Below are 18,607 nucleotides of genomic sequence, written 5' to 3'. Positions count from 1 at the left end.
TCTCACTGAACCACCCTTCCTCCCCTATATCCTAATCGTAGTAAACATGATCGCACCGTTATTTAAGACCCAGATTGGTGGCCCGGCCTTAGTTTGTGAACTGACTCATATTTCCATCTAATTGCGTTGTAACTTGGCAAATGCAATTTCGTCAGTCATCCCTTCGCCCACAAACATTTGAGTCACTAACCTTGAGAGCTGTTGATTATTACAAACGGATATTCCAAATATGGGGTTGGATAGAAAGCCAGGACAAATCCCAAGATCCACGTGACTCCCACAACAGCTGTTAATTTCAGAACAATCAAAGGAAGATTTTTCTGATTTGCTGTCATCTCATTGCCCTATAACCGATCAGCATAATGTCAGATTTTATAAAACGTAAGGACATTGTTGAATACTGTGGCAACAAGCCATTGAGGAATGTCTTAAAATTCAAAGGAAAAATAAATTATTAGAGAGATTAAGATTCACGTTTACGCCAAACGGCAAACGTGAATTTGTACCACGTGACCAAGTTTTCTCCTTATATTTCGTTTACTGTTTATTGTTTCTACACAAAAATAAGTAGTTTAATGCCAGTTTTGTCCACAAGAATCGTTCTGGACTGTTTTTATCTGCCTTTTTTCTATTCTGAGAAATTCTTTGCCTAGCCCCTGTACGGCGTCTTTTCAGGCCCTCTCGGTCGATGCATTTCGGTGACGTATCCGAGACGAACGGCCGGGAGACGCCTAGACAATCTCGGAGTGCGCATGCGTGAGCATTTTTGAAAAGTTCACACGTTCAACTGAAATAATCTATAAATAACTTTGCGTGTGAATATCCTTCGCTTAAAAGATCGGCACTATTGACACTATTACAAAAACAACTAACCAGGTTTCTGTTATTAATGAACAAAAATATTACTTTGAATCGGAAAGAATACTACTGTATAACGTGCAAGTAATTTCTCTTTTAGTTCATTTTCAAATGAACCATTACAATGATACTTCTTTATTGATAAAAAGATTTGAAACAGTAGTTTGTTGACATTCTACCAAATTTAGAGACCAAATTCAAGAGCCTGTCCGATTAGTTTGATAGACTTCCAAATCCAAAAATTAAATTACATAAAATATTTCGAAGTGAAATGATAACGAGAAATTATAGGAGCAAGCGAAAATAGAGGAACGAAAGATAGCTTTTCATATATCCAAGAATAAATATAAACTTATTTCTTTAGCTTACCATCCGATCCTTGATCAAATCATTTTTTTGCGACGCTGTTTTGCTTAGCCTACAAATAGTTTTTGAGATGCAATAAAGTTCAAATTAGTTAAAAGAAAAAGAAAGGCCAAAGGACTTTCAACAATGAAAACGTGCATAGAGTAAAAATGCTCGGTTAACCTCTTTATCCTCTCTACTTCCCATGGCTGCTGGACATCTTTCATCAGCGCGGAAAAGTTATTGACAGCTCGCCCGCTTCCAAAAGCTCCGCCCCAAGTGAGACAAAATGTCTCACTTCTCCGAGTTTGTCTAGGCCTCAAAACCTTTCTCGGACCACGTGACCCGAAACGCATGGGCCGCGCATAATAATGAGGCCTAGGGACTAGGCAAAGAAATTCTCAACTGACGTTTGCCGTTTGCCGTATGCCGTAAACGTAAATCTTAATCTCCCTATTGCTGTTGGAAGGAACTTCGACTCAGCTCCTGCGGACTTTGCTGCAGAAAGCTCCTTTGGTCAGTAACATCAATTATACAACGGTCTCAGGTTGCGAGCTTCATTTAGTAATTAGGAACATATATTTAATAACTGCACCTGTACGGTACAGTACAGTTTAATCCTCCAATCAGTAATCATGTTACCACGGACTTGCATTGGCGGTCAAACAATGCAGCGAAGCCACTCTAATCTTGCGTAGACCTCTTTGCTTGCTCAATAGAGACATTAATTAGTTTAGCTATATTTATCCAAGGGTCCCGTTGGTATTGACGCTTCGACTTCGCAAACAGTGTCTTCTTTGCCAGCGTAGTGTTTGGACAACGGAAAACATGACCAATATAATTTAAATATTGGCTTTTGATCACATTCATGTACCAACAACTAAATGAATTGTTGAGCAATTGCACTGAACTGAGAAAAGACAAAAACGTTTCAATGCAAATTGTGTTAGGCTCTGAGAATTAAGAGATTCCTATAATCAAGCGGGGTGGATGTTTGTAGGTACCCCTCAGGGCATTGAGATGTTAGGGAACCGCTGCTCTATTGGTGAGTCTCACTTCCATGCAAATGCCCTTCAATTTTCATAAGAGTTTTTTCAGTTTCGTCCAATCATTAAACGGCTGTGGCATCTCGACATTAAAGGTTCATCAATGGATGTTACTTAATATGAACTTGTAAATTGGTTACCTGTCCTCCCTGTTTCAAAGCAATGGCAGTGCGGATCAGAGCAACGATGTTGAAAAGAATTGAGGCCGAAACGGGAATCGTAATTGCGTAGGTTCGAGCAGGAAGAGACAGTTGACAGCCATCTTCGTTTCCTGCAGGATTAAAAATTACTTTCTTAATGTTGATTTTCCTCAACTATTACCAATCGTCTAGGTGATGCAGCTTCCTTGTACAGGTTAAATGACGTCGTCACCTTTATTATGACGTTAATTAAAGTCATTAAAATAAATCAACAGCTTCTGAAGAACAAAGTGACCTTTCCAAATGGACCGTCAGTCGCATAACGCAAGGCACTTTCCCCTTTATGGTTGCATTGGCACGCCAGACCCTATCAGTTGTTTGTGTATTTGGTGCTTGTAACACCTGGTTCGTTAGTTTTGAAAGTGATGGGCAAACGACACAGCGCACGCTGCACCCAAATGAGAGTTTATAAAACTGCCTAGTGCATGGTACAAAACTGATTGGATAGTTGGAAAGTTGTGCTCCACAGAACAGGAACCTGACCAAAACCCAAACGAATTATTCAAAACCATCATATCCTCTTGCAACTGCCTTTAATGATAAACTTTTAGCCTTCTTGCTTGTACAAATATTTCGCAAGCATTGACCACTTTCTCATTGCCCATAATAAACCGATGTTTTCCCCCAATAGTTTGTATAAGTAATGTTTCAAATTCCCCGTGGGCATTAAAGTCGTCCCAACAGAGGCTAAAAAATGAGTTTGTGCATTTTTCGGATTTATTCGCCATCTCGTGGAGATTTCAATGAAGTCATGAACGGCCAAATTAGATTGGTTGAGCGAGATGACAAAAAGTTATTTTCACCGTATGTAGCATTCCCAGTAGTTGTTAGCTGCAGAAGCACACATACTGTAACGATAATGACTGGCATCACCCAACAGAATATGCTGTAACGGATGTATGCCCTCCTCTTTCCAGCTATCACCAAAGGGTTTCTGTTGTCCAAAGCTTTATGAAATAAAATTAGGAAGGAAAACTTAAGTAACATGGATTTCATGCTCCCTAGTAAGACGTGCATTTCCTCACACACTCATTTGCACCGTTACTGAGGTTCTGTACTACCAATTTCAGTACTAAAATTAAACACACACTACCAACTCCGCAGTATGGCCAGTACCTTACTTATACGCACCCGGACAGTGACAGCCACGGACAGCGGCTTCGTCCTCACTAGGACTCACCAGGAGTGACATGGCTGTGCGCATGTGTAAGGTACTGGTCATATCGCAGAGTTGGTAGTGTGTAGTCCTGAGTACTGAATTATTGGAATTGCCCTGAAATGATCCCGGCCCCAAAATGATCCCAAGACCTGGGATGATCCCCAAATCAACCCTAAAAAGATCCTGCCCTCGAGACGCATGATACCCACTTTTTTTCCCGCTCCGACCATAAACTCATCCACAAGTGATTCTTGCAAGGACAACTGTAACCGGGAATTTTGCAAGGGAAGAAATATACGAAATTCGTAAATTTTCATTTCTATTATCTGACATCTTCACTTAACGATTTTCAAGACTTTAAAAGATGTTAATTATACTCGTGAATCACAATGTACCGTATTGAATAACGATTGGTTTTGGCTCATTTCCCTTTAAAAAATTCAGTTTTTGGTCTAAAAAAGAGCCCCAGTCGGTATTAAATTGATTTAATTAAACATGTACACATTAAGTCGTACTCACTCAAGTTTGAAAACGTTTGCTGAGCGTTGTGGGCGATAACGCTCATCCACAGAAATACTACCAAGATAAAGTAATGCAACAGGGAACCCATCACAGCACAAGCTGTAGAAGAGACAACATCTGGGTCTGCAGCAAAGTAAACGGATTTCATGGCTATCATTGCCACAGAAAGATGCATCACCATTTTACTGGGATAGGTCCGCAGCTCTACAAACATGAAAAACGTCAGTAACAAAAACAGAAGAGAGATAAATGACAGCGAAAAACCCACATAAGTGATGATACGAAGCGCGAATCCTTCATCTTGAGGCTTATTGTTGTTTGCTTGTTTTTTGTTGTCCTTGATGTGTATTGTTGTTTTTGGAGGTTTAGTGAACATGTAGAGACGTGAAATATTGAAGCAAAGGACTAAAGACCTGTTTGCCAAAATGAAGCTGTCGTTGTCGTAAATCTTTTTGTGAGAAAAAACAAAAACAGAATTGTTATTCAAAACAGTGAACTCGGCTAGTCGAAACCGAGGACCATAACACTGTTTGTGTTTTGTTGTTTTTGTTAAGTTGGCATTGTACTGGACTGGAAGACATCTTCGTTTAAAAGGATCATAAAATTCTCCTATCTGACAACTGTAGTTAACGAAGAAAACATTGTTTCCCTTTTTCCATACAGCCTCTGGTTTTGCGTTAGTGGAAAACACGAACAACGCCGACTTCAGTGTCGGAGGAAAACGCCCATGGAGATTAATTCCGCAGTTTAATGTCCCATCAGATAAATTGAACTTTTCTAGAATTGCACAGTGTGCATTTTTAAAGAGTTTTGGCGGTTGTTTTGGCCTATGTATGGAAATACTATTGGCGTATAAATTGCAAAGGTGTCTCTCCTCGGTTTCAGGTCTTCTGAAGGTTTCTGTTGGCGTTGCGATACATTTTTTTACATCTCCGACTGGCCTGGCTTCCCAGATTGTTGAATCAGGTTTGAACTCTTGCAAAGATGGTAAACTGCTTTGTTTATTTACGATAAAGAGACTCCAAAAGAAAATGTCGTAAGTCTTGTTATGACACATGGCGCAGTAGATGTTGGCATACGTCACATTCGTCATTATGTCTACCACTGGCAAAGCGAAAAGAAGATCAGACGAATAATTAGTAGACATACACGCCTGCGCAGTTTCAGTACCATTCCAGGAAAACGGACAACTAGCGATCATAACGAAACCACGTACTTCGTTCTTTTCATTTGATGGCAGTCTTCGACAAGATAAAAACATCGATGGATTTCTATCACTTGTTTGACCAGGAATAAACCTGAAAGAAATAAGACATCACTAATACGAAACAGCGGTCAGCAATAAAACATACAGCAGGAATTATAGTAGGTGGAGGGAGAGGATTAATTAATTAAAAATTAAACAGACCATTAGCTAGGTAACAATTCAAACATATTCTACTTTAAGTGCCAAGAGGCTTTTCATGTGCGGTAAATATTGAATTTACTAACGTACAAGCATTTTTTCGAAAACCCGACACTTGACGATTTGTTGACTCCCAAATGAGGTACAGAATCGAATTCCATACAACCCACAATGGCTCGCTGAACTCCTAGAATATAACGTTTCTCCACTATATATCAGGGGCGGATCTAGGGGGAGGGTGCAGGGGGTGCGCCCCCCCCCCCCCCCCGCCCTCGAGATGACCTGGTATTCTGCAAAAAAAAACTATGTGGTTTATTGGTGTTGAAGTAGAGCAAGAGACGAGTGCAACCCCTCCTAAAAAAAATCCTGGATCCGCCCCTGTATATGTTTCGTCGTAAACTAACCATCCAATACACAGGCCAATTTGGATGTGCCACCGTTAGATTGATCAAAGGTTTATATTTTAGTTACTAAGCTAGTAAATCGAGGCGACTAGATTACAATAAGTAATTTTAAAGAAAAAATGCTCTGCAATAAAATTATCTGTAATTCGGTTTGTTTGTAAGTTATTAAGGATATTGGATTTGCGGAAAAAGACAGAAACTTACCACTCGTCAAAATCCACGCAACAATCACCGAGCGTTTTACAAAGTGAATCACAATAGCAGTATCCCCATAGTCTATCCTCTCTTTCTTTACGGAGAGTAATGTTTACGTGACAAGACGCGCGCCAGTGGTTGCAAACCTTCTTAACTTTCGATTGACCTTGCACCATGGCTTGAAACTTTGAACAGAGAAAGCTCTGATTTGACTTGAATGGTTGACAAGGCCCTGTACGGGGCAAAAATAAGGTATATTTGAAAATAATTTATAATAAAAATGAACGAACCAAAATATTGTAAGCATGAACGTCTCTGTTTCTTTTTTTAGTTTTTAATAGCCTGTGTACAGACACCTTCTCACCGCAGGTATTCAAACCTGAGTGTTGGTCCGGCCGGGATTTGTCCAAATGAGCTAATAGGGCGGCAGTTTCTTCGTCAACACGAGTGCGCTTTGGTTAAGCTACCGTAACGATGCAAAGTAGATTTTCTTATCCGATGTGAAACCGGCGCTTATCGAAATGTGCTAATCAGGCGGCGGTTACTTCATGAAGAAGGACTCACGTTGGTTAAGCTACAGTAATGATGCAATCTAGATTTTCTTACCCGATGTGATAAAGTTTCCCCGTGAAATGAAAGGAATCATGAAGGCAAGAGTGGCAGTGCAAAACAGGGATAACATCCCCATGATAAACAGAAGACGATGATATCGCTCTCAAGAAACCTTCAGCGGATTTTTGATTATGCTGTTAAGAAGAGAGCCTGGGTTAAAAAAAAATTGAATGTAAAGGCGAATGGTTAGGGAAAGAGCTGAGCTGTGACTACTGACACGAAAAGCAGCATTTTTTGCGTAAAAGTATCAATTTTGATGATTGGTTTGATGTCTTATACATTACTTATTCAACTATTGTCTGGACAACTGTGATTTGAACTTCGAAACGTCCAAACAAATTCCGCTTGCGATATTCAAGTTGATTTTAATTTACAATTGCCTTAGTTATAAGACATAACATTTATTTTTTTTATTTATTTCTCTCTTCAAAAGGAAAGTATTCATCTTCATCAAATAATTATACGATTTCTTATTTTCAAAAAATTGAAATCCATTCCATCTGTTAATAATCTGCCTTTGGGTTTTTGTTGTTTAGCTTTATTTTTTTGTTTGATGTTTGATTTTTTAAAATTAATGCTGCTTACCTTTCGTTTCTTTGTACCAACCAGAGTTCTTCATTCCAACTTTTACTGCCCTCCAATGAGGAAAAAATGTCCCCTAACAAGGTTCGAACAAGGTTTAGTTTTGCTGTATATTATTAAATCTTTTATACCAGGATCTGCTAATTTTAGGTTCATTTCCCGACTACTTCTTTCTCTGTTAAAAATGTGTTGATTCCTTTGAGGGTAGTTTTTCTTCTTAATTTAATTTTAATTTCAAAGGAAGACGTCTTTTCTTTCTTTTGAATACAAATTGTTGAACAATAAATTAAAATTCACCTGACCAAAGGAAGTGTTTTAGCCAAGAGATGAAGTCTTTTCTAATTTTTCCTTTTTAGTTTAAAATTTAAGGGGTATTTTAAAGAGTGTAATTCAGCGTTTCACAAAGTTTCACTTAAATATACTACTTCGCACTAGACACATGGGTTTTCTGCACATACAAATGAAGTGTAGCAGCAGTAACAAAGACAATAGTAAAGGGCAGTGATCAATAAGCGCCGCCATAAATGATAGTATCAACGGCTAAAAGAAATGCCACGAATAAAGGAGTCTAAAACTAGGTCTTATTATATTTTTTAAAGGGGGCTAACATTACTGCCAGTACAGAGAAAAGTAGCATGACTGAGAGAACCTGTGCCAGCATCTATGTGCAGCTGCTACCCATGGCACTTGGCCTTTGTAGCATGAGCACAATCAATTCAAGATCAATAGGGAAATTTCGTCAGGAAACTCTTTTTTCTGACCACAACTGCAAAAGAAGACGTCGTTTATACCTTTGTTGGCTGTTGCACAAAAGAAATCTTTTGTTTTAATAGGTTTGTATGTTTTTCCTGTAAGCTATAAACATATGCTGAGCTAAGATATTTCAAGTCAAAACAGGAATAATGAATGCGTTCATTGAGCAATGAGCAACCTTGAAAACTGGTAGTCAGTGTAAACGACAAATGCGATGGATAGTCCGCTATTTTCAGCCAATTCAATAAACATTAATAGAAAAAAGACTGAAGCCTAAAGACAAAAACAAATTTAGACTAAGCATTTGTTACCAAAATTTTGTCCGTTAAAGATCATTATTTGCGTAAATGTATAGCACTCAACTACAGAACTGAAAAGGCTTATGAAATGTAATCTGTCTTCTCCCCTAATGTTTTCCCTGGGATGAGTTAAAGCTATGGTCGAGGAACTTATCGTAAAAGTAAATCCTTTATTAAGCACCCCCGGGGGTTATTTATTTCGAACACATTTTAGGGGGGGGGAGCTTAATAGAGACGGGGCTTTTTGTGAGAGGGGGGCTACTATTTAATTTAGCAATGACAAAAGTATCAGTTCTCTATAAAGAACCAGAATGCAAAGTGGGAATGGTCATAAAGTTGGAGGTCATGTAGTCGAGGATCAAAAACAAATTTGAATTTCCAGCTGGTGAATTAACCATCTTGGATCAGTGCAAACGAAGTTTTACAGTGGTAATTGATTAATACAGTCTATTATTTTATTTGTGAACAATAATAAGGGGGATCGAGTGGAGGAGGCTTAAAATAGAGGGAGGGGGGCTTATTAACTTTCTTCCCGGCCTGAAAGGGGGGGGGCCTTATTAGAGAGGGGCGACTTATTTGAGAGGGCGGGGTGGCTTTATAGAGGGTTAATGGTATATGAGCAAAGAGGTTTCTTGCCGTAACCATCCAGATATCGGTAGCCAATATCTGAGACGGCCCAAATCATGCAATTCAGAAACAAACCACGACCAGCCACTGATTTACCCTTTTGTTACATTCATTTGAAATTTTTAAATCAGTGATGATCCTTGCAATCCGATTGGCTCTCAACAGTGTGATATATTCACGATTAACACTATTTATCGCTCTAAATCAAGTGTTTTAATTCGCATCATTTTTTGCTCTTAGGGCCTGTTTACATGGAGGTGAGGTAAACCGCGGCGGGTCACCCCACCTATTATGTAAATGTGATCAAATTAAAATGAGAGATCATATTGACAGGTGGGTTACCCAACATATGCGGGTTACCTCACTTTCCTGGGGTACCCCACCTCCTTGTAAACAGGCCTTAAATGGCATCACTTCGGTTTTGCATACAAAATAATATGTAAAATAATCAATAAAATATTGGTGCTGACTGAATTTACGATTTCAAAATGGCTGTAATAAAGTGTTAATTGGGCTTCGTAACACCCGAAGTTTTTGTTTGTAATCATACTTGTTTGTAATCGAACTTGCGCTGCGCGCTCGTCTAATTTTTAAATCGCGCGGCCACGTAATATTTCGACCAAATTGCACTCCACTCAATTTAATTAAAATTATATAACTCGTCATAAATACAGCTGTATTTCCCCTGATACGTTTTTGGCAGATTTCGCCGGTTTCCCATCGATCCGGAAAAACAAAAAGAAAAATAACAAAAATAAAAATAAAAAACATTTCGAAAAAAAAAAAACGGACACCGTGAAAATTTACTCTATTTGTACAGTAGAACCCCAGTAACTCGAACTCTGAAGGGAAACGATAAACATTTCAAGTAGTTAGCGAGGAATTCGAGTTATCCGAGTTCGAGTTATCGAGGTTAGCTCTGTAGTTCATTACTCTTTAAGAAAATGGTACTTCCGGTCGAAGAACACAACACCGCATCTGCTTAACAGTTTTTTCCCAGCGCTTAATTGGAAAAACCTAATTCGCGGGCGAATATTATTTCCTCTGCAAATCTCCTACGAAAATTTCGTTCGCTTTCGGGGCAAAGCACAGATAAGTTACTGACGACTACGTCTAATCTCTTGAGCAAAATGGTGCTAATTTGGTGATCAGGGGAGCGTCACTTCATAACAAGTGTACCAAAAAAATGACGGAAAAAGTTTACTGACAGAATTTTACTCATAGACCAATATTGAGTTTTATTTCATTTTAATGGCAGGGTAACGGCCTGTTGTTGGCATCCCTTCCTGTGTATAATTGCCGCCAGCGAGATGTGAAGCGATGAATTTTATTTCTATATTCGACAGTGACATTCTTCTCGAAAGCGCTCCTTACAGCTGCAAACAAAAATAGTGAAAACAATAAATGAGATACATTAATGCTCTATCAAGCCTCACCCCGCCCCGCTCCTCCCCTGCCAGCTCTACTATCACAATTAAATAGTTACAAAAGATGCATGTAATTAATGATATTAACTCCCAAAAATGAGTACCATTTCCAATGCACTAATCTTGTATAGTATCCGCACTAAAATCTCCATCTAATTATAGACAGTCATCCCGTCCTCATGCAAAATAATAAAGAAAAGAATTTAAAAGTGTCATATTCTCCCATGTGCTTCTCCCTTCTTCTTTGCTACTAGCACTGCGTTTTGGTAAATAAAATAATCCCCTTCCTCCCTAAAGAATGGCCGTCTCTATATGTTTCCACAAGAGATGAAGTGGGTCTTTCCTAAATTATACTGTATTAAACAACAAATGCAAATTTTAAAAAAAGTAAAATTGAAATAAAAGAAAAAAGTTCCTCTATTAAAACAATGCTAACGTACAGTTTGCGCGGAGTACACTGTATACAGTGTACACTGTGTACACTGTATACAGTGTACACTGTGTACACTGTACACAGTGTGCTGCGCGCAAACTGTACGTTAGCATTGTTTGAAAAGAAGAACTTCTTTTTTATTTCAATTTTAATTTTTTGTTAAATTTTCATTTGTTGTTTAATATAGTACAATAGTCCAGAAGACGGTGAAAGGTTTCTACCCTGAGAGCAGAGGTTTCTCTCTTGCATGGCTTTTAGCGTTTACGAAGTCGTTCGCGTTGCTTGTCAGTCGCTTAGTTGCAGTGTTTTATTTCTCCCGAGGAGGAAAAAATAACGTTACTTCGCGACTGAAAAGCGACGCGAACGACCATGCAAGAGAGGAACCTCTGCTCGCAGGGTAGAAACCTTTCACAACTGATCTTTCAAGTCGTGAACCTGGATTTTATCACTAAAATTTATGTATTACCGATGTTATTTAGTACCTTATCGATAAATAACAGCATACGAAGCAAGGTCTTCTGAGTAGAGAGTAGTGCCTTTTGAATAATGCCGGGGGACCTAATAAAAATTATAGAAAAATGCATTAACAGGTCACTTCGACTCTGAAAATAGTCGTGTCTAACCCTCACAAGTTTTGGAAACGTCAGTCACTGTCGACAATAGTCCTGTCATGGCAGGACTACACTCATTCACTCATTCAAGCGATCCGTATTCTATCTCACTTGTAATAATTTTTGTGTCAAATAGAAAGTATTTGGCTGTTGGATAATAACTTGTCTCTGTTTCTCATAAAATGTAGTTTTCAAACATAATTCTACTAATATTGGCTCAGTAGAAAATAGGACGTTGATACAACTGATACAACAAATAAAGCCGGAATGTGACCATTTATTCATAGAATTCCTACTCGTTTTAAGAATTTTATGACATTGTCACTGCTTTGTTTTCCAACCAGCATTGAGCATTTTAAATTACCTAAACGGAAAAAAACAGCAACAACTAAAAACTAGATTTTGGTTGAATTTCTTATATTTTGTTATCTTTAATAGACCTTGTGACGGTTTTCGACGCCATCTAATTGAAGAGCAGGCAAATGTGTGAGAAATTACAGTGTTTGTATGAGAATCTAATGTCGAATAATTTCCGTAAAATGGCTGTTCTGAAAAAATGAATCGTAGACTAAAGCTACAAAGCATAGGATTGTTATAAAAATCTTTTGGGAGCGTACCTGTGCTTAAATTTCTCCAGAGGCTTGCTTTACATTTTCCTTATATTTATCTGTAATCTTTCCCGGGACTTACAAACAAATGTATAGGAAGTGGTTCAAGGTCTTCTAACGCATGTAACGCCCCCATTTTTTTTTTCAGTAAAATCCTTAGGAGTGAAGCTTCAGTTTACAATTAATATTTTTTTAGGAACAGCCGTTCTACGGAATTTATTCGACGTGAGATTGTCATACAAACACTGTAATTTCTCACTCGTTTACTCATCAATATGGCGTCGAAGACCCTGATCGCGACAAGGTCTATAATACATGCCTACAAATTTCAATGACTTCCTCATCACCGTAGGAGAGATGGACATGACCACATTATTATAATCGTTTTTTCAGTGTCACTACACTGTTTACAAGGCCAGTAACTAAGTTATAAATCGGCATTTAATCAAATTATTTAGTATTTCTACCAACAATTCCTTATACTTTTGAGAAATAAGTATGCAGGGACATAAATATCAAGGCATCTTACCCGGAGGTGTCTCACCATTCACAGAGAAACCAAGAAGCATCACGAAAAATAACAGACAAACTAGTTTCATGGTACTTGAGTTTTTACTTGGGCTATCAGCGGATAAGTGGTTTAGTACACTCTGATAATTATAAGCCTTCTGCTTTAGCAACACGACAAAGTTAATATAATCTCTTTGATTGATTTAGCACACAGCCGTGAAAGTCGGTGAACATAATTGTTTCACAGCTTTCTGTGTCATTAAGGTATGCCGTCTTTGGAGTTGAAAAAGATCAATTTCCGTTCGACTATAAATCTCATGAAATTTTATGGTACAATGCACAATGTCGGCAAACTGAACAAGAGATTCTAATTCTAATTCTAACCCTAATTCTAATGTATAATCTGCTTAGGGTATATCCCATCACGACAGATGTGCAGATGTGCATGTGCTTATATTAAAAATACAATTATAGAGCCAGTATTAAGTTAAAAAAAAAAAGAAAGAAATCGCGTCAGCGTTTTTAAAAAGATAGCACATGACGGCCTTTTTGAAAGCCTCTACTGACTGCTTTTCAATGACACTGTTTGAAGTTCCAGTCTTTGATTGTACGTGCAATAAAACTGTGTTGGTATGTGTTTGTTGTAGCACCAACTTGTCTGTGAATGAATTTTGATCTTAGGGTGGAATTTCCTAGTGCTCTGTCGCCTTTTGTATATAGGGTGGAAATTGTATAGCTGATAGACCAGAAACTACTTTAAACATCATTGTGAGCCGTGCCACTTTCCCTCTTTTCTCGAGTGTTGCCCATTTCAAATCATTCAGCAATTTCGTTGCAGTTCCAGGAGCGGTGCTATATTCATTTTTAACAAAACGTGCCGCTCGTCTCTGCACACTCTCAACGTCCTTTATCTGTTTTTGAATATGCGGGACCCATGTACAACATCTAATATACTAAAGCTGTGGTCTTACTAAAGCAAGATAGGCTTGATATTCAATTTCTCCAAACGTTTTTAAGAAAAAGCTTTAAATATTACCACTTGTGTGTTCTGATTTCCTAGTTTAAGCATAAACGATTCTTATTCTGATTTAAATTAGACGTTTTATTGTTTCATTGGCTCCTGTTAACTTGAAAAGCATCGACAATGTGACTGCGCTGAAAGACTTCGAAGCCACCTTTGTCTTCACAAGTTGTAACACTGCTATCAGTCTCAACCATTTATGATAAAAATTCTAGAAGCAAATTGTGTGAAACACAATTTAAATGTTGAGTTTAGATTTCAGCCTTTGGTGTTGTAGTGAACATTTGTTTGACGTAAAATGCAGATGGCTTATACTGTTTTATTACAACCAAAAATATCTGTAACCATCATTTCTTTGAATATAATCTCGGCGGCAATTGTCCGTTTCCCACATCGGTCCTGTTAGAGTTAAATCTTTTTCTTATGCAAAAACTTTCTTTTGTTTTAATAAATTTGCATAGCTAGCTGACCGCTTGAGTGAAAACGTTCTATTATTGAATTAGCCCCACGATTCGTTCTACTTTATTTACTAGATGCTGCCATATTTTTGAGACAAATTCTTAAAAAAGGTGTTGCTTTGTTCAGCAAATCGGTGCTTTTTCTGTGAGTCAACTTAAGGCTTAATAAAAAATTTTACTTGAGGAAACCAAAAATTCTGTTAATTAAAGAAAGCAGCGCTCCGGAAAATTAACAAATAATATAAACGAAGGACTGGCTGGAAAATTTGTACTAGATTTTACAGGTGTTAATTTAACAATTCACCATGCATTCTGCTGTCAACTAGAAGTTGAATTTTAGCGGTTTAGTGCTAAAACAGGAGTGAAGCAGTCTTTCAAAGAATCCACTTAGCTTTTGAACACGCGCCTAACAACTTTCGTCACAGCTCATTCTTCTGACTGAGTGGTACGGAAGTGCGTAAAATTTCGGAGGCGTTCCAAGAAAGATTGTTCGTTGTAATCAGAGGCACCAAATTAAACGACTGTTTTCTGTAAAATATCTGTTCGGAGAGGCAAATATTGCCTAAAACCTCTGTATTACTTGAGGATGGTTAAAAATTTTTAGATGAACGTTATATTCATGTACAGTACGAAGCTCAATCCAATAAATTCTCTACGATTTTCTGAAGTTTAATTTTTCACATTTCACTCTCCAAGTTAAGTTCACGTTTTTTTGTACATTTCTTTGCCGTCACTACACGACTACCACGTGAAAATGCTTAATTTCACGTCTTACAATACCTGTTGTAAGCTCAAGCCGGTGAAAGACGTAAACAAGCAATGACAACATTTTTTTTCTCTTTATGAATTTGGATGTGGTCGATAGAAGTTCAGCTCCAGAAGAGTTCACTTACATTTGACAAAGTAAGCGAGTTGGAATAATCACGATAGAGAATGAAAAAAAGTGAATTCACTTTTTATGCGACGTTTTCGTTGCTGTGAGCGTGAATACCCGTTGTAAGTTCAAGCTTGTATTTTTGGAAAAGTAGCCTGCGTAGCATGGCGGTTTTGGTTGGGCGCGCAAAGTAAGTAAAGGCGGGCGAGGGCGGAGAAACCGCAAGGAGATTGCTCCCGACAAAACCGCCACGCTACGCAGGCTATTGGAAAAGCGTCGATAGTTTTCGGGTAAACAGTATTTGAAATGGGGAGTTTATATCAAACTGAAAGTTTCGTGACTGCGTGCATTTCTTTGGTGCGGAGCCAGACAAACCGTGCTGGAGTCAATAGCCGTCGTGTACGAAATCACGAAAAAAAATCAGGAGTTGCTGTTCGCCGATTGGGCACAATATTACAAAGCATTTTTTGTGTCCAGTCAAGAGCCAGCATTCGCTTGGCCGTCTGGAAATGGTCCGGTGAGAATTTCGTGCTTCAAACCTTTCGTCGCGCCTTTTCTCCCAACCCGGCTGACTGCCCCTGGGTCTCCGAGGATGAGTTCCGCTAGGATGACCGAGCAGACACTATTTTTTTAGCGCCGCTTAGAATGCATTTCTAGAGGTCTAAAAGTACTCAGGATAGCCTGAAAAGTGCTTGCAATGTATGTAGGACGAAACCGTCGTTGGGTGTTTCTGTGTAATTGCATCAGGCAACGAGCCATGCAACACGGCAAAAGGCCCAAACAACAAATAAACTTGTGACGAATGTTGCCAGACAAACTGCCAGGAATTGTGTGACACAGCCTTTAATATATCCTGCTGTGAAATCTCCAAACGATTACGCATATTAAGAAACTTCACATCATCTAAAGTTGTGTTTACACTGACTGGATACCTTTTCGTGCCGACACGAAAAGGTATCCAGTATAGTGTAGCCTACGAGTACCCGCACCCTCCTCTCTCTCTCTCTCCTTTTTTGCTTTGTCAGGGGGAGGGTAAAGGGGGTGCGGCTACACGTAGGCTAGGTATAGTGTGAACAGAAACGGCACAGAACTGGAACAAGTCGTTCACACACATAAAACAATAGGGCCATTTATACGAGGAAAAATAAGACGCGTCTTACATAAGACGCGTCTTAAATAAGACGCGAACTTTCTGTATAAACGGTACATTTCGTCTAAAATAAGACGCGGCTTGGCTAAGACGCGTCTTTAGATAAGACATGCTCGTATAAATGGTACAGTTCGCGTCTTATGTAAGACGCGTCTTATTTTTCCTCGTATAAATGGCCCTATTGTGCCAGAGCGGTTGGCTGAGAGGGTTTTTTGTCCTCACTCCTGAAAATGTACTGCCTTCTCAGTGGATTCGAGTACTCGCTCTTATTTATTCACTTCCGCTACGGTCCGAATACCTGTTCACACTGTACCAAAGTGTGGCAGAGAACCTATGCCATATATGACGCCCCACTTTCGAGAACAGCGCGGTGCAGCATCGCTCGGCCGTTACAGAAATCGCGCCGAAATCACCGTTCCTATGTGTGAACAGAAGCGCTATCCGGAGTAGTTTTCGTGCCGAAGAAAGAGCTATCTTTTATAGTATGAACGTAGCCTAATTATATAAGACTTCCGCTTAACAGTGCCTGTTGTGCATGACCGGCTTTCCAAGAAGGACACTTAATTCCAAGAATCACGTGGTGAAATAATTCAGAGGGGGTTTCCCAGTGAAAGGGAATTTTCCCTTGTTTTGCTTGTTGTGATTGGTTAATATTGTGAGTTTCGATGCAAATATCATCTCGCACCACTGAAACGTTCATATTCTTTGTCGTTCCAAAGTTACACAGAGGAAGTTTACCATTATTTCCTCTAGACACTGCAAAAAATATGGAAGAAAGCATTTTCTTTGATGAAGTTTTCTCTGGGGAGGTGGACATCATCGATTCACCATGGTCAGTGGATAATTCACTGTTTGAGGATGTGTTAACGTGTGATTTGAACAACGGCATTACTGACCTGTTTAATGGCGAAGAAAAGGATGAGGATTTTGAAGATGACGTTGCACCGGTGGCAGAAGCTCAAAATAGTATAACACAGATAAGTGATGAAGAAATTAAGAATCTTGGAGTTCGGGAACTAAACAAACTGCTTCGGGACATGCAACCAGAGGAAGCTGCAATTATACGGCGAAGACGCCGTAACCTTAAAAACCGAGATTATGCTTTGATCTGCCGCCAGCGGCGACTACAGTTACACGAGGATCTCATCAACGAGAACAAGCTCTTGAAAAGGCAGCTGGAGGATGACAGAGAGAAGCTTCGAAAAGTTGTACTGGAGAGAAATACATACAAACGCAAATTACTTCAATTGCAGTCTGTTTGCAGAAAGCAATTTGTGCTTGGTCTGGTATCTCCCATGTAATGTCTTTCAGTTGTGCACATCACTGTCCTCCGAAAACGGTTAGCAAAAGATTTTAAAATGTTGATATCCTACCCTGTTGAAAACACGGTAAGAAAATAGACACTCTTGAGAGACAACACTTTGAAGATTACAGTCAAGCTGACCTCCTCGAAGTGATGGTCATAAATTTGCCACGTGACCAAAAGAGTACTTACCTAAATATACAGTTATACAACACTAGTAAGACTCAGTGAAGGGGAGAAATGCAATACATAGCTGAACTGTGTAAAGTGCATATGTAATGTTTTTGCAAGATGGAGGTCTATTCCTCGTGCTCACTTGTAAGACATTTTCATATACTTCTGTAATTTAGAGAGATTAAAAATAGAATGGACTGGAGAACCTTTTTTTTTCCTACGAGCATTCCCTATACGATCATTTATAAAACTCATTCACCAGATATAAAAACTACGCAAGTAAAAACACGAAATTCCACCTCTAGTACGGTTCAGTTACAGAGACAGTTTGAGACAGTTTCCGTCATTAAATATACCGACCTCGCTGGGTTAAACTTTAAAAAAAAAACATTAATGTTACAATGTATTTGTAATTGTTCTATATTCCACTAGCTTTAACTTCTCAAAAGGCTAGACGTATAAGAATGTATTAAATGAGGAGGATACCTGTAGCTTGCAGCGCCTCTACCCTTCTCTCTCTATTAATCGACGACACAACTTTTGTTTCATTTGCACTTTAAGTAAAAAAATCTTACAATTAGAACTTACGTACGATTTTAAAATGGGTTTTGTTTTTGTAACAATTAATTAATCATTAAATTTATGAATTAACGTATTAACGAAAAAAGAGAAAAAGTATGTTTCTAGAGCAACGCCATAGCACATTTCCAGTAAAAAAATCATAAATTTTAGCTTTAATTCGTACACACGTTTGAGAAACGAGTTTTCATTTTGTTATTATTGACTTTTGATACAAGTTTTTACTAAATTTACATCAGAAACCAGAACCTTTTTCCCCAGGCTAAAAAGAAAAGACCGATATTAAGTGTCACAGTTCACTGAACGTCAGCCAGTGTGAAATACGATCTAGCATTGTTGCTTCATTTTCATTGGACGGTTTAGAAATGGGGGGGTTCCCCTTCTAACTGATTATTCAAAACAAAACTTTGAATTCACTCCAAGGAGGTCTAGTCATGGAGTCTGGAAATGAT

General features: G+C 38.6%; 1 protein-coding gene and 1 long non-coding RNA gene across 3 annotated transcripts; one reads left to right on the top strand and one right to left on the bottom strand.

The window, feature by feature from the left end:
• Window positions 1-10,219: 10,219 nt before the first annotated feature.
• On the bottom strand, window positions 10,220-18,119 carry LOC140926462 (uncharacterized). Of its 2 annotated transcripts, none has more exons than XR_012164428.1 (3): window positions 18,063-18,119; window positions 11,350-11,425; window positions 10,220-10,383 (listed from the first exon to the last, which is right to left on the bottom strand). It is a non-coding gene; the product is annotated as an uncharacterized lncRNA (long non-coding RNA). The 2 variants fall into 2 exon arrangements; XR_012164429.1 differs by lacking the exon at window positions 18,063-18,119 and adding an exon at window positions 12,616-12,755.
• On the top strand, window positions 16,783-17,936 carry LOC140926461 (transcription factor MafF-like). Its single transcript, XM_073376197.1, has one exon. It carries the CDS (start codon window positions 16,867-16,869, stop codon window positions 17,398-17,400), a length of 534 nt encoding a protein of 177 aa, XP_073232298.1. The 5' UTR covers window positions 16,783-16,866; the 3' UTR covers window positions 17,401-17,936.
• Window positions 18,120-18,607: the final 488 nt, after the last annotated feature.

The sequence above is a fragment of the Porites lutea genome, chromosome 2 (genome assembly GCF_958299795.1).
Source record: "Porites lutea chromosome 2, jaPorLute2.1, whole genome shotgun sequence".
Lineage (NCBI taxonomy): Eukaryota > Metazoa > Cnidaria > Anthozoa > Scleractinia > Poritidae > Porites > Porites lutea.
This window is presented reverse-complemented; position numbering and strand designations above follow the sequence as displayed.

Coding starts and splice junctions, on each gene's coding strand:
- LOC140926461 (XM_073376197.1), top strand. CDS start 16,867: ATGGAAGAAAGCATTTTCTTTGATGAAGTTTTCTCTGGGGAGGTGGAC.